Here is a 12,708-nt window from a genome sequence, read left to right as displayed (position 1 = left end):
TTGGCCAGGCTGGTCTTGAACTCCTGACCTGAAGTGATCCACCCACCTTGGCCTCCCAAAGGATTATAGGCATGAGCCACTGTGTCCGGCCAATTCCTATATTTACTATACATAATTATACAGTGGTAACTGTCTTTTTCTACAAAGATCGGTAGTCCCTCAGCATTTGGGACCTTCAGCTATTTCTTCTTGTTTGTTTTACAAATTCTGTATTTAAAACTACCATGGCCTCAGTTTAGTTATGCATTTCATTATCAGCTGATAAGAGAATACATTTGTACCCAGACCCCTTAACACTGAGTTTGTTTTGTTGCTAATGGTAATCTCATTTAACCTGTTTTAGAAATGAGGAAACTTAATTCCAAGGAGTGAAATGATCTATATAAAATTAAAAGCCAGCTGGCTAATTTGTTTCCTTATTCCCAGTGCTGTATTCACTTAATTCAACATCCTGCCACATCTCCTATACTTAGTACATGAAATGATAGGTGAAGTTTTATTAATATTTTCAGATAGGACTATATTTGTTCATGTCTTTGTAGAAAGGGTTCCTACCTTAGACAAACTGAATTCCAGCAACAAGCTACTTGCTTTTTGTTTAATTCAAGTTGTAGGGCTAAAAGTAAAAAAAAAAAAAATTACTGTGAAATAATTTCAAACTTACAGAAGTTTCAAATACAATACAGAAAACTCCCATCTCTACCCTTATCCAGATTTTCCCAATATTAACATATATCTACCTCCCCTGACTCCTGCACGTATCTGTTACCACTAATCTTTTTGAAACCATTTGAGAAGTCATTGGTATGGTGCCCTCTTACCTCTATATATGTCATTGTATTTTTCAGAAACAAGAACATTCCTATCCAACCATGATCAACCCTCCAAGTCTGGAAGTTAGCATTGATAACAGTATTCCACCCAGATCATAGACCCCATTCAAATTTTACCAGTTGCAATCCACGTAGGAAACTGTACTGTAATCATCTATCCTATCTTTTTTGGTCTTCTCTGGTCCAGAATATTTTCTGTCTTTCCATATCTTTTGTATCCTTGGAAGTTTTGTAGAAGACCTGGCTTATTTTCTGAGGATTGACTCTCAGCCGGGGCCATCTGATATTTATTCTATGACCAGACTGAGGTCATGCTTTCTTGGTAGGAATACCGCAGACATGATCTTTGCAGCACATCATAGGGCATACAAAGCTACTCCTCCTGGTAACGTTAACTTTGATTGTCTGGTCAGGCTCTTTTCTGACAGATTTCTCCTCTCTGAATCATCATTTTCTTCTTTGATTTGTATTTTATGGGGAAATAACAAGATTACATGAATATCTTGTTTTTCATCAAACCACTACTCAGATTGATGACTCCATTGTTGACAGCCACTGCTGTGGTAGTTGCCAAATGATTCTTCTATTCCATAATTTCTTCTGCATTTGGAAGTTGGTATTCTGTAAGAAAGAGCTTTTCTTTCTGCCCCATTTACTTCATTAATTATTTATAGTGGTATGGAGTCATGGATTCCTGTATTATTCATTGGGTTGTAATTTATTAGTAGTAGTATTTTGTTGCTCAAATTGTCACAGATTTGACCAGAGGGAGTTTCTTTGAGCTGGCTCTTCTGTCCTTTTGAAATATCCTCAGTAGTTTTTTATGTAATTCCTTCCTTTTTAGCATATCTGACTGTTCACTGTTCTGTAGTTTATGATTTAATTATAATTGAAATCATATGTGGTTAAGAATTTATTCTGGAGTTCTTTTATTCCTTTATAAAAAGTAATATTGGAGGTTCTTTAAACTGAATGTATTTCTAAAGACTTTAAAAAGTGGCCACTGGATATTTCTTCAATGACTTCTCTATTGTAGTAATTTTAGACGAGGGAAGATTTCCAAATACATATAACCAAAGTGATGTTTTAGAAAGGGAAAAGGGAGACATGTTTTAGTGATTTTTTTTTTTTTGTCTTAGATGTTTTATCAATGTTTTATCAATGGATAGATTTCTTCTAGTTATGGGGCTAACACACGTGGAAAGACTATGGTGGCATTTATTTCCCTGAGTTTCTGGCCCCTGGAGAGAGTTATTTTCAGATCCCCTGATGTTCATTATTAGATCTCAATAGTGTCTTCTCTCTTTAAGCCTAAAGTGATCTTATTAATTATTAATAGTGAACCAAATTTGTATTGCGTTTATGCGAGAAAAATGAACTGTTTTCATATTCAAGGTCTTTACTCTTTTGAAAATTCTTTACTGTTTTGAAAATAACACAGTATCAAGATGAATTTGAGTCTAAAGTCACCTGTAAAAGTTTGAAATAATATTCTTCTGAATTAAGCAGTTTAGAATTAGTTTAACTATGTTACATTGAAAATGTAGCTTTATATTAGACCAGGAATAAAAAGGAATTCAATTTACAGTTGTACCTTAGTGTAGTTTAATTTTAAGACTTTTGTATTTTTGGTGTGGTGGATGTAGGCTGTTAGTTCTATTACTGAATTAATTTACTCTCAGCCAAACCCTGTTATATGATTCAAGTTACACATTATAACCAAGTTCAGGTATTATTTTAATCCAGGATTGATAGAAAAGTATAAGACATAAAAGCAAAATACTGCCTAAAAGCTTAGTTGTATATGGAAAATTGTGAGAGCTAATGATTGAAAAGGATTTTCTCAGTGTTTGACAATTTAAATTGCAATAAAGAAACTGCTACTCAGAAACTTCTGCTGTTCTTTTTCCTTCTAGTCTAGACTCTCCCTACTGCAGTATATCAGATTTTTTGCCAGCATCAAGATACTCTGTGCATTTTATGTCTTTTCACCTTTGTCTATTCTGACCCTACTGTTTGAGATGCCCTTTCTTCTTTCCTCAACTGGTAAAATTCTAGTCATTTTTCTAGGCCTGGCTTAATTGTCAACACTTCTGTGACACTTTCTCAGATACTTCTCAGCAGAATTAATCAGTCCTTCCTCTGCGCTCTCATAGTAGCTTGTTTTTACTGCTTATAGAGACTTAACACATAAAATTACTGTAGACTGTTGGTATTTGTGAGTTTATTTACAATTTTGACTACTTACAAATGACCCAGATTATCTGTGTTACAATCATGTGTATAGGGCGTCAATCCAGTGTGTACACGTACAATCCAGGTATGTTTGATGTCATAGGAGTCAGTGTGCTACTGAGTGAGTGTAGCTGTTTGCCCAGGCTCCGTATATCCATTTAGCTTTATCTAATTTCATTGTACACAGATAACTCCTGAAGTGATTAGAAATAGTGTTTCTTTATAAAAGATGACCTTTATAGAAATCCAGCTGCTAGTGTTAGTGCTGATATGATGACATACTTATATTAAAATTGCACATAGTACCCCCCATGTATATAATTTTAATTCATTAATTAAAAATTTTTGAAAAGGTGAGAAGCTAATAATGTGCCCCAAAGTAGGACTGGGAGATAAATTTTGATTGTAGTAAGTTGAACTTTGCAGTGCCTATAATCAGTGAAGAGAACATGTTTTTCATCTCTTAGGAAAGAGGAAGAAGTGATTTTTTTTTCTTTTTTTTCTTTTTTAAATTTATTTATTATTATTATTATACTTTAAGTTCTCGGGTACATGTACATAACGTGCAGGTTTGTTACATATGTATACTTGTGCCATGTTGGTGTGCTGCACCCATCAACTCGTCAGCACCCATCAACTCGTCATTTACATCAGGTATAACTCCCAATGCAATCCCTCCCCCCTTCCCCCTCCCCATGATAGGCCCGGGTGTGTGATGTTCCCCTTCCCGAGTCCAAGTGATCTCATTGTTCAATTCCCATCTATGAGTGAGAACATGCGGTGTTTGGTTTTCTGTTCTTGTGATAGTTTGCTAAGAATGATGGTTTCCAGCTGCATCCATGTCCCTACAAAGGACACAAACTCATCCTTTTTTATGGCTGCATAGTATTCCATGGTGTATATGTGCCACATTTTCTTAATCCAATCTGTCACTGATGGACATTTGGGTTGATTCCAAGTCTTTGCTATTGTGAATAGTGCCGCAATAAACATATGTGTGCATGTGTCTTTATAGCAGCATGATTTATAATCCTTTGGGTATATCCCCAGTAATGGGATGGCTGGGTCATATGGTACATCTAGTTCTAGATCCTTGAGGAATCGCCATACTGTTTTCCATAATGGTTGAACTAATTTACAATCCCACCAACAGTGTAAAAGTGTTCCTATTTCTCCACATCCTCTCCAGCACCTGTTGTTTCCTGACTTTTTAATGATTGCCATTCTAACTGGTGTGAGATGGTATCTCATTGTGGTTTTGATTTGCATTGGAAGAACTGATTTTTAAGCTGTTTTTAGTAAATGTTCAATCTTTGCAAAATCTGTTTCTCAAATGGAAGCTGAAATTCTAGTGACATTTGGAAAGTAGTTGAAGCATGAAGATTCACAGGAAAATGAGTGACAGTCAAAATTGATTCGCGGAAAATCTAGGGGCCTATGTACACAATTATTTTTGGTTTTTTTAAAAAAAAATGAAATAGAATTTGCATACCATGAAACTCACCCTCTTAACGTATATGGCTTCATGGTTTTAGTTTATCCACAAAGTTGTGCGATTGTCACCACTAGGTAATTCCAGAACATTTTCTTCACCCCCGAGAAGTACCCCATGGACATTAGCAATTACCACCTCTGGCACCAGTTGTCAATCTCTGTAGATTTACCTATTAAGGATGATTTAGCTTTTAAATAGATAACTTGGATTGTAGGGGGATATTAATAAAAACGGGGAGTTAAGATAGGATTTGGTACTGTCGTAATGGCCCAGGCAAAATACAGATTTATGCCTTCTACTTAACCATTTGCCAGCATTCCACTGGAATGAAATATATTGGTAAATATACAGTGAATTATTTTATTTTTTATTTTATTTTATTTTATTTTATTTTGAGACAGAGTTTCGCTCTTGTTGCCCAGGCTAGAGTGCAGTGGTGTGATCTTGGCTCACTACAACCTCCACCTCCCAGGTTTGAGTGATTCTGCTGCTTCAGCCTCCCAAGTAGCTGGGATTACAGGCATGTGCCACCATGCATGGGTAATTTTGTATTTTTAGCAGAGACGGGGTTTCACCATATTGGCCAGGCTGGTCTCGAACTTCTGACCTCAGGTGATCCACCCGCCTTGGCCTCCCAAAGCTCTAGGATTACAGGTATGAGCCACCACACCCAGCTGAATACTTTTTTAACTGCTGTTTTAAATCTTTTTAGTATGATACTTTGGGAGTATATTATTAAATTGATTGGCTCATTAATAGAATAATTGTTAAAAATGAATTAAGATTGAGTCAGAAAAGATAATATGAAACATGCAAATATGTTTTTCTGCTGTTAAACCAAATGCAGCAACTTAGTTCAGCAGTTCAGCATCATTCATGCCATAGATGTTAATTAAAATTGTATTGGTTTTGTACTTTGGGATTGGAATGATAAATTTGTTTTTTGGGTTTTATAGTTATATTAGGGATATAAGCATGAAGAATTTATATCGAATTTATGCTTGTGCATATTTAAGTGACACTTTAGTAAAAAAATACTTTAAGTCAGTCCACCAGGAAGTAAAAGATTTTTTTCCTTTAAAAAATAGTATATTACTTAGTTTGACACATACTGTTTCCAGCATCTATAGATCCTACGTTTGTAAGCGTAAGTTTAAGGCTATATCTTCTCTCTGTTAGCACTTATTATTTTAGTCTCACCCATGGTGTAGAATATATTCTTTCTACTGTACTCCAGCCTGGGCAACAGAGCAAGATCCTGTCTCTGAAAAAGAAAAAAAAGAATGTATTCTTTCATGTCATAAATGTATTGCATGAAGAGTCAAAATTTGATGTCAGTGTTACAAGAAGTACAACATTTCTGGCTATGTAGTGAACATTAAAGAATTACTAGATGAGGTGAAATCTGAAGTGCTCATTACTTGTCAGAAAGCTCTAGGAAGAAGTCAGAGAATGACTTCAAGATAATTCTTTCCACTGATAATAAAGTGAAGTGCATTATGAATGATGCTTGGGAAGTGGGTGATGATGGGTTTGAGCATATGATTGAGGTAATAGGGAGAGCTCGTTGAATGTCAGTGGGACCTAGAAAAGTTCATGAAAGAGTAGTGGGGAAAACAGTGTTGATGCATTAAAACAGGTAGCTGAGATTGTCGTCCTTTACATGAAAAACTAATCAGCACCTTTGCTATTTTGAATCAGACCTTTAAGATTACCTGTATAATAAATGTGTGCAGACACCATCCAAAAAGGCGTAAAAAATTGCAAAGGAAACAGAAATCCTGGCAACACAGTGTTCTTAAAAGTACCCATGCCTAGTGAATCCCCTCCTTTGCTGTTCTTTCACATTCTGTTCCATAGCTGTTTCTCCCACCTCTGTTACCTATTTCTTTGGCCAAGATTTATGCTAAGCTGTCAGATGCCAGATTCTGAACTCCTGCTATTGACTGTCCTGCTTTCTGGATGTTGTCATCATCTTTATCCATGTAGGACATGTGCTGTACAGCAGCAGTCTCCACCACTCATTGGCATATTTTTGTTTTATTTCCTGGTTCATATGACCAGAAGACTGATGTAATCTGTAGCGTTTATTTTAGTTGTAGTTTATTTGAATAATTTTATAAATAACTTTAATTCTATATGTACAAACATAATAGAGGTCTCAAGATGTTATTAAAATTTTGCAAGGGCGCTTCAGTTTAGAGGGGAAAGTATATGCTGTAGTGGATTATACACTTTGGGGATTTATAAAAATCTGTAGATGGTCAGTCTTTCGTGAATGTCAAGGGATGCTCTTGAGTGTATTTTTGTCTACTCTCATGGAGTTCTGTAGGGTGGAATCACCTTGTACTTCTGTGGTTTAAATGTTTGGCGTTCTTCAACAAAACGTACTTACAATATTTCTCTCTTATTCTACAGGTAAAACATTTAACCACATTTTTGGGATATGATAAAATTAAGCTACTTTGCTTATGGATAGTTATGGATCATGTGGATAGTTTGCAGATGTGGGGAAAAAGAGCACATAGTGGAAGAACATCTCACACTACGTTGGACGATCCCCATGATTCTTTGTGGGCCACACATGCGAGTGTTCCTAACAGTTAACTGTTCTTCCTTCAGGTACACTGAAGAGATGGTGCCTTGGCACCCTTGCCTGAAACTCATTAGCAACTGCGAGCAGAAGCTTTCCAGTCACACATCAAGGCGCTTGATCACAATGGAAAAGGTGCAGAAATTTGAGGTAAATTGCTTTAGTATTTTTGGGATAAATTCTGAAAGAATCAAAAGTAGTTGTTTCTAAATAGTTTTTCTGTGATAGAGTTTGGAAATGTTATTCCGTGATATTTTAAAAATTACAGATGAATTTAGCAAGAGGCAGAAGTTGAAGAGATTTGTGCATCCACTTGGGATTGAAGGGTAGGAGCTGGATATAGACATAGACATTGAGTAGAGTTCAAATAGACGTTGACCCTCACTTCTCAGGCTTTATTTAACATCCTTGTTGCTAACTCAGTTATAAAACAGCATTCTTAGACAACTGTTATCTAATTAGCAATGTCCTAGTTACCATTTTTCTCCAAAAGCAGAACCTACTTGATTGCAGACTGTAATGAAGAGAATATGTTGCTTTATAAATAAAGAGAGAAAGTAAATGTCCCCAGTTTGTTAGGGCCCAACACATTCTCTGTCTCTCTTTCTCTCTCTTACATACAAAATTCATTTAAGCTTAAGAAAGAACGAAACGTTTGTTATTTCATGCCCAGACGAGAGTTGACATGAATAGTGCCTCATAATGGAGCTTAATTAAATCTACAAAAGCTCTTTGGGCTATACTTCTGTCGATTGACAACCAAAGCTCTCTTAATTTTACTGGAAACTTGAATGACCCCCATTCTTGCTTTGGACCTTTAGGGTAAGCAGAAGAAAGGTGGTACTGTGAAGATTCTTCCTTACTTTTTGTTTTGTTTTGTTTTGAGACGGAGTTTCCCTCTTTCACCCAGGCAATCTTGGCTCACTGCATCCTCCACCTTCTGGTTTCAAGCGATTCTCCTGCCTCAGCCTCCTGAGTAGCTGGGATTACAGGTGCCTGCCACTATGCCTGGCTAATTTTTTTTTTTTTTTGTATTTTTAGTAGAGAGGGGGTTTCACGGTCTTGGCCAGGCTGGTCTTGAACTCGTGAGCTCTTGATCTGCCTGCTTTGGCCTCCCAAAGTGCTGGGATTACAGGCGTGAGCCACTGCTCCAGCCTGAAGATTTTCACCCATCTGTAGCCTGCATTTGACTTGTTTTTATGTAGTTTCTATCTTACGGATTATTTCATAGTAATGAAAACTAATATTTGTATGGTGCCTTTTGCATATATTATATCATTGTTTTCATCCTTTTTATTTCCATTTGCTGTCTCTAATTTAGACCTTATTACCATACACCTGGTTTATGTTCGCAGTCTCCTAAATGATCTCCTTCATACCTCTAGTTTATATGTTAAATGCATCTTCCTAAAACACTGCATTCATTATGTCACTACCTTATGCAAAATATTTTTTTATTACTGAAAAATGTTCAGAATTTTCATTGTGACATAAACTATCTTCTGTAATCAGGCTCCAATATCAGGGCATTTCAGAAAGCTAACCTATACATCTATATAAGTAGTTGATTGGTATCTACTATATGTATATATAGGTATCTGTGTATCTACATATAAACATACGGATGTATAGATATATGTGGTGTAATTAAAATGAAAATGTACGGCAGTCATTTTTAAAACAAAAATACTAGAAGTTTATATTCAAATGACATCCTTGGAGTGGAATCTTTGTACTCATTCTATTTCTGTCATAATTTTTCAGCATATTCTTGAAACTTACCTTTAAGATTTGCCTTTAAAGAAGTTTTTTTTTTTTTTTTTTATTAATTGGTTATTTTGTTTTATAGTAACACCTTGCTTTTCTTAAAATAATTTTACTGGACTTTGCTGCTCTTATTTTATACCAGACTAATGATTTAAAGTTGTTTTTGGAAATCAAATTCTATTTCAAGGATGATGATTTGCCATTAAACCATTAAACATTTAAAACATTACAGATTCAGAAATTCTATAAATAGTTTCCAAATTGGCATCATTACAGCCTTCCAGAATGAAAGTTTTAAATGAGTAACATTTATTTGGGCATACAGTAGAAGCCCTCTTATCTAACGTCCATTTCAAACCCTGTCGATTAACCAATACTGGCCATTCCTTCTGTAAAACACACTGCCTGGGCCGGGTGCAGTGGCTCTCGTCTGTAATCCCAGCACTTTGGGAGGCCGAGGTGGGCGGATCATGAGGCCAGGCGTACGAGACCAGCCTGGCCAACATAGTGAAACCCTGTCTCTACTAAAAATACAAAAATTAGCTGGGCATGGTGGCACACACCTGTAGTCCCAGTGACTTGGGAGGCTGAGGCAGGAGAATCGCTTGAACCGGGAGGTGGAGGTTGCAGTGAGCCGAGATTGTGTCACTGCACTCCAGCCTGGAGACAGAGCGAGACTCCGTCTCAAAACAAACAAACAACAACAACAAAATAAATTATTTAATAAATTATTGCCTGATGCAATAATATGTTGTATGTTGAATACTTTCAGCTGGTGAGTCGCTTGATCTCTACTATTTATATACAGTACTTCTGCTTCTATCAGCTGATTTATTTGTTTAACGAATCTGTTGTGGTATTCTCAGAGCTGTTTATGCCAATTATATTTGTTACAGTAATTATGTAATCTACTTAAATACTGGTTAGACCAGTGAAATATTTGTGTAAGAATACAATTGTAATTTCTGTAAAAACTAAGTTAATGCTTTAGAAAGAACAAAGTGAGTTGCTAAAAAAAAAGACTTGAATTGGGAATGACTTTGAAAAAAGTAACTGCAATCTAGGTTTTTGCACCCAGATTGCTTTGTAAGGTCTTGCATCATTTTATAGAAGCCAAAACTAGAATTCTTTATAGGTCTTGATTCTGTATGAATATATACAAATGAATATTGTTTTTTAAGTTAAAGTAAGTTTAATATGTTTACAAAGCATTTTAATTTCTTCCTGCTTTTATTTCATTTATCCAATTAGCTAATTGTATTAGTGTGCTTGGGCTGCCATAACCAAATACCACAGGCTGGGCGACTTAACAGAAATCTATTTTCTCACAGTTCTGGAGGCTGGAAATTCAAGATTAAGGTGTCAGCAGACTTAGCTTCTTGCAGGTGTTCACTGTCTCGCTGTTCTCACAAGGCCTTTCCTTTGTGCATCTGCACTTCCATTGTCTCTTCCTCTTCTTTTTGTTTTGGATTTAGACAGTGTCTCACTCCATCACCCAGACTAGAATACAGTGGTACTATTATACCTTACTGTAACCTCAAACTCCAGGGCTCAAGCCATCCTCCAGTCTCATCTGTCTTCCTCTTCTTAAAAGAATGAGAGTCCTATTGGATTAAGGCCCCACCTTTAAGATTTCATTTATGTGTAATTACTTCCTTAAAGGCCCTGTCTTCAAATACAGTCATATTGAGGGTTAGGGACTCAACATATGAATTTTAGGGTAGAACAGAATATTCATTCCATTATACTAACGATTACCAATGACCATCACATTGAATAAGAGGAATCTGTTGTATGTTAGAGGATGCTTTTTTTTCTCCTCTCCTAGTCACTTACTTCTCATGTGTATGTTTGTCTTTTGGTATTTTAAAGGATGTAAGGCATTTTGATAATTCAGATAGTAACATTACAGCTCTTAGAAATCATAGCATTTAAGGCCAGGCGCGGTGGCTCAAGCCTGTAATCCCAGCACTTTGGGAGGCCGAGACGGGCGGATCACGAGGTCAGGAGATCGAGACCATCCTGGCTAACATGGTGAAACCCCGTCTCTACTAAAAAATACAAAAAATTAGCCGGGCGCGGTGGTGGGCGCCTGTAGTCCCAGCTACTCGGGAGGCTGAGGCAGGAGAATGGCGTGAACCCGGGAGGCGGAGCTTGCAGTGAGCTGAGATCCGGCCACTGCACTCCAGCCTGGGCGACAGAGCAAGACTCCGTCTCAAAAAAAAAAAAAAAAAAAATCATAGCATTTAATAGAATCATTCGAGTTAGTAATATAATAGTAACTAACATTTATGTGCCAGGCACATGAGTAATACATGTAAAAAGCAAGCATTACTTATAGATTTTGCAGTTTTAGGTCATGATATTAGAAAGAAAAGTAAATGGCATTAGCATTCTTTATTGTGTGGCCTACATAAATAGTATTCCAAAGAATTAGGAGGACGAAGCTGTGAAGACTCTTTAATAATTCATGGAGCTGCATAATAAATCAGCCATTCTATTTTAATGGAAAAATTTAAAAATTAAGATCCATTGTGGACTAATTTTTATGCTTGCTTTCCACTGAGTTTTATTTGTTTAAGAAAGTCTGATATTTTTTCCCAGATTTATAATATTTCCCTAAGCAGATTTATTTGAGACTCAAGGAAAACTGGGCTTTTTAGGATTTTTGTCCTATGTTAAAATGATAAATGAGGGTACTCACCTTTGGTATTTTTAAACCTGTAAAGGCAATGCTCATTTTTGTTGGGTTTTCTTTTTATCATTTTACTTTCTTCTTTTCAAATTGATTAAAAAAAAAAAAAAAAAAAAAAAAAAACAAGGAAAAGCCGCAAGTAATTTTTTGAAATGGTCTTCCCTGTATAAGATCAAATTTAACTAGTGAATTTTTACTAGTATGATGTTTATTGTAACCGAAAATACTTTGTCATGTTAAATTAATCATGTTTGGTTTTTAATTAATTACTTCATTTCTACCTTTTGTTTCTGTGGAGAGAAGTGTATATAATTGCAGCAAGATCTCAGTCCTTTATAATGCAAGTGGTGACATAAAATTGTCAAACAGTTCTCACACACGTCTAACAAATTATTCTTGGGCTTGTTCAGCATTGTTGATTTTGGCAATGCAAGACTATTAGTTTTAGATTTTTACAGTTTTGTATACTGTGTCTCTTCATTTTTGATTTGTCACTTGTTAGGTTTAACTTCAGTATAACTTTTGGCCCACTTGGTATATTGTTATAAAGTATTCTCCCTTTTCCTATTTTAAAAGTGTAAATGTAAGTTACAACAAAAATTGTCTAAGGAATATTTATATTTTATAAAATTTTGAAGTTTTATATTATTGGCCATACTTTTCAGACTTGCTTATGGCACATAAGTAGTAAAGAAGAAAATTCTTGACAACTGTATTAAAATTTTGAAATTGCCTGATAAGAAGGTCCAGGTTTTTTCATTATTCCTTGTTGATATATTCTGAAAGCCAAGTGAATGATGAGTAACACTTTTATAATGCATTATTGTTTACAAAACTTCCCTATCCACTTGACTTTATTAATGTCACCATTTTAGAAATGAGAAAGTAGCCTGGGACTATCCCAGTTTGCTTAAATAGTTAAGTGGCAGAGTTGAGACCAAAACTCCTCTTTGTACTTGAAATTCTGTGTCCTTTTTTCTACATCTTGTTGCCTCTCTACTGAAGCATATTTCTACCTTTGGAATATGCCAACATTAAAAAGTAAATATTCTTTTTATTTTTTATTTTTATTTTTGAGATGGAGTCTCAC

At 35.7% G+C, this 12,708-nt stretch overlaps 1 protein-coding gene across 1 annotated transcript in view; it reads left to right on the top strand.

Moving 5' to 3' along the window:
- TRMT11 (tRNA methyltransferase 11 homolog (S. cerevisiae)) overlaps positions 1 to 12,708 on the top strand; it is a 74,137-nt gene that overhangs the window by 44,232 nt on the left and 17,197 nt on the right. The window contains exon 12 of the mRNA XM_011984997.1: positions 7,186 to 7,306. Within this exon, the coding sequence (XP_011840387.1) occupies positions 7,186 to 7,306 (121 nt within the window). The remainder of the gene's footprint in view (positions 1 to 7,185; positions 7,307 to 12,708) is intronic.

The sequence above is a fragment of the Mandrillus leucophaeus genome, unplaced genomic scaffold (assembly GCF_000951045.1).
Source record: "Mandrillus leucophaeus isolate KB7577 unplaced genomic scaffold, Mleu.le_1.0 Scaffold1067, whole genome shotgun sequence".
In the NCBI taxonomy this organism is placed as follows: domain Eukaryota; kingdom Metazoa; phylum Chordata; class Mammalia; order Primates; family Cercopithecidae; genus Mandrillus; species Mandrillus leucophaeus.
The sequence above is the reverse complement of the archived record's forward strand: the minus strand, read 5'-3'. Positions and strand labels throughout refer to the sequence as shown.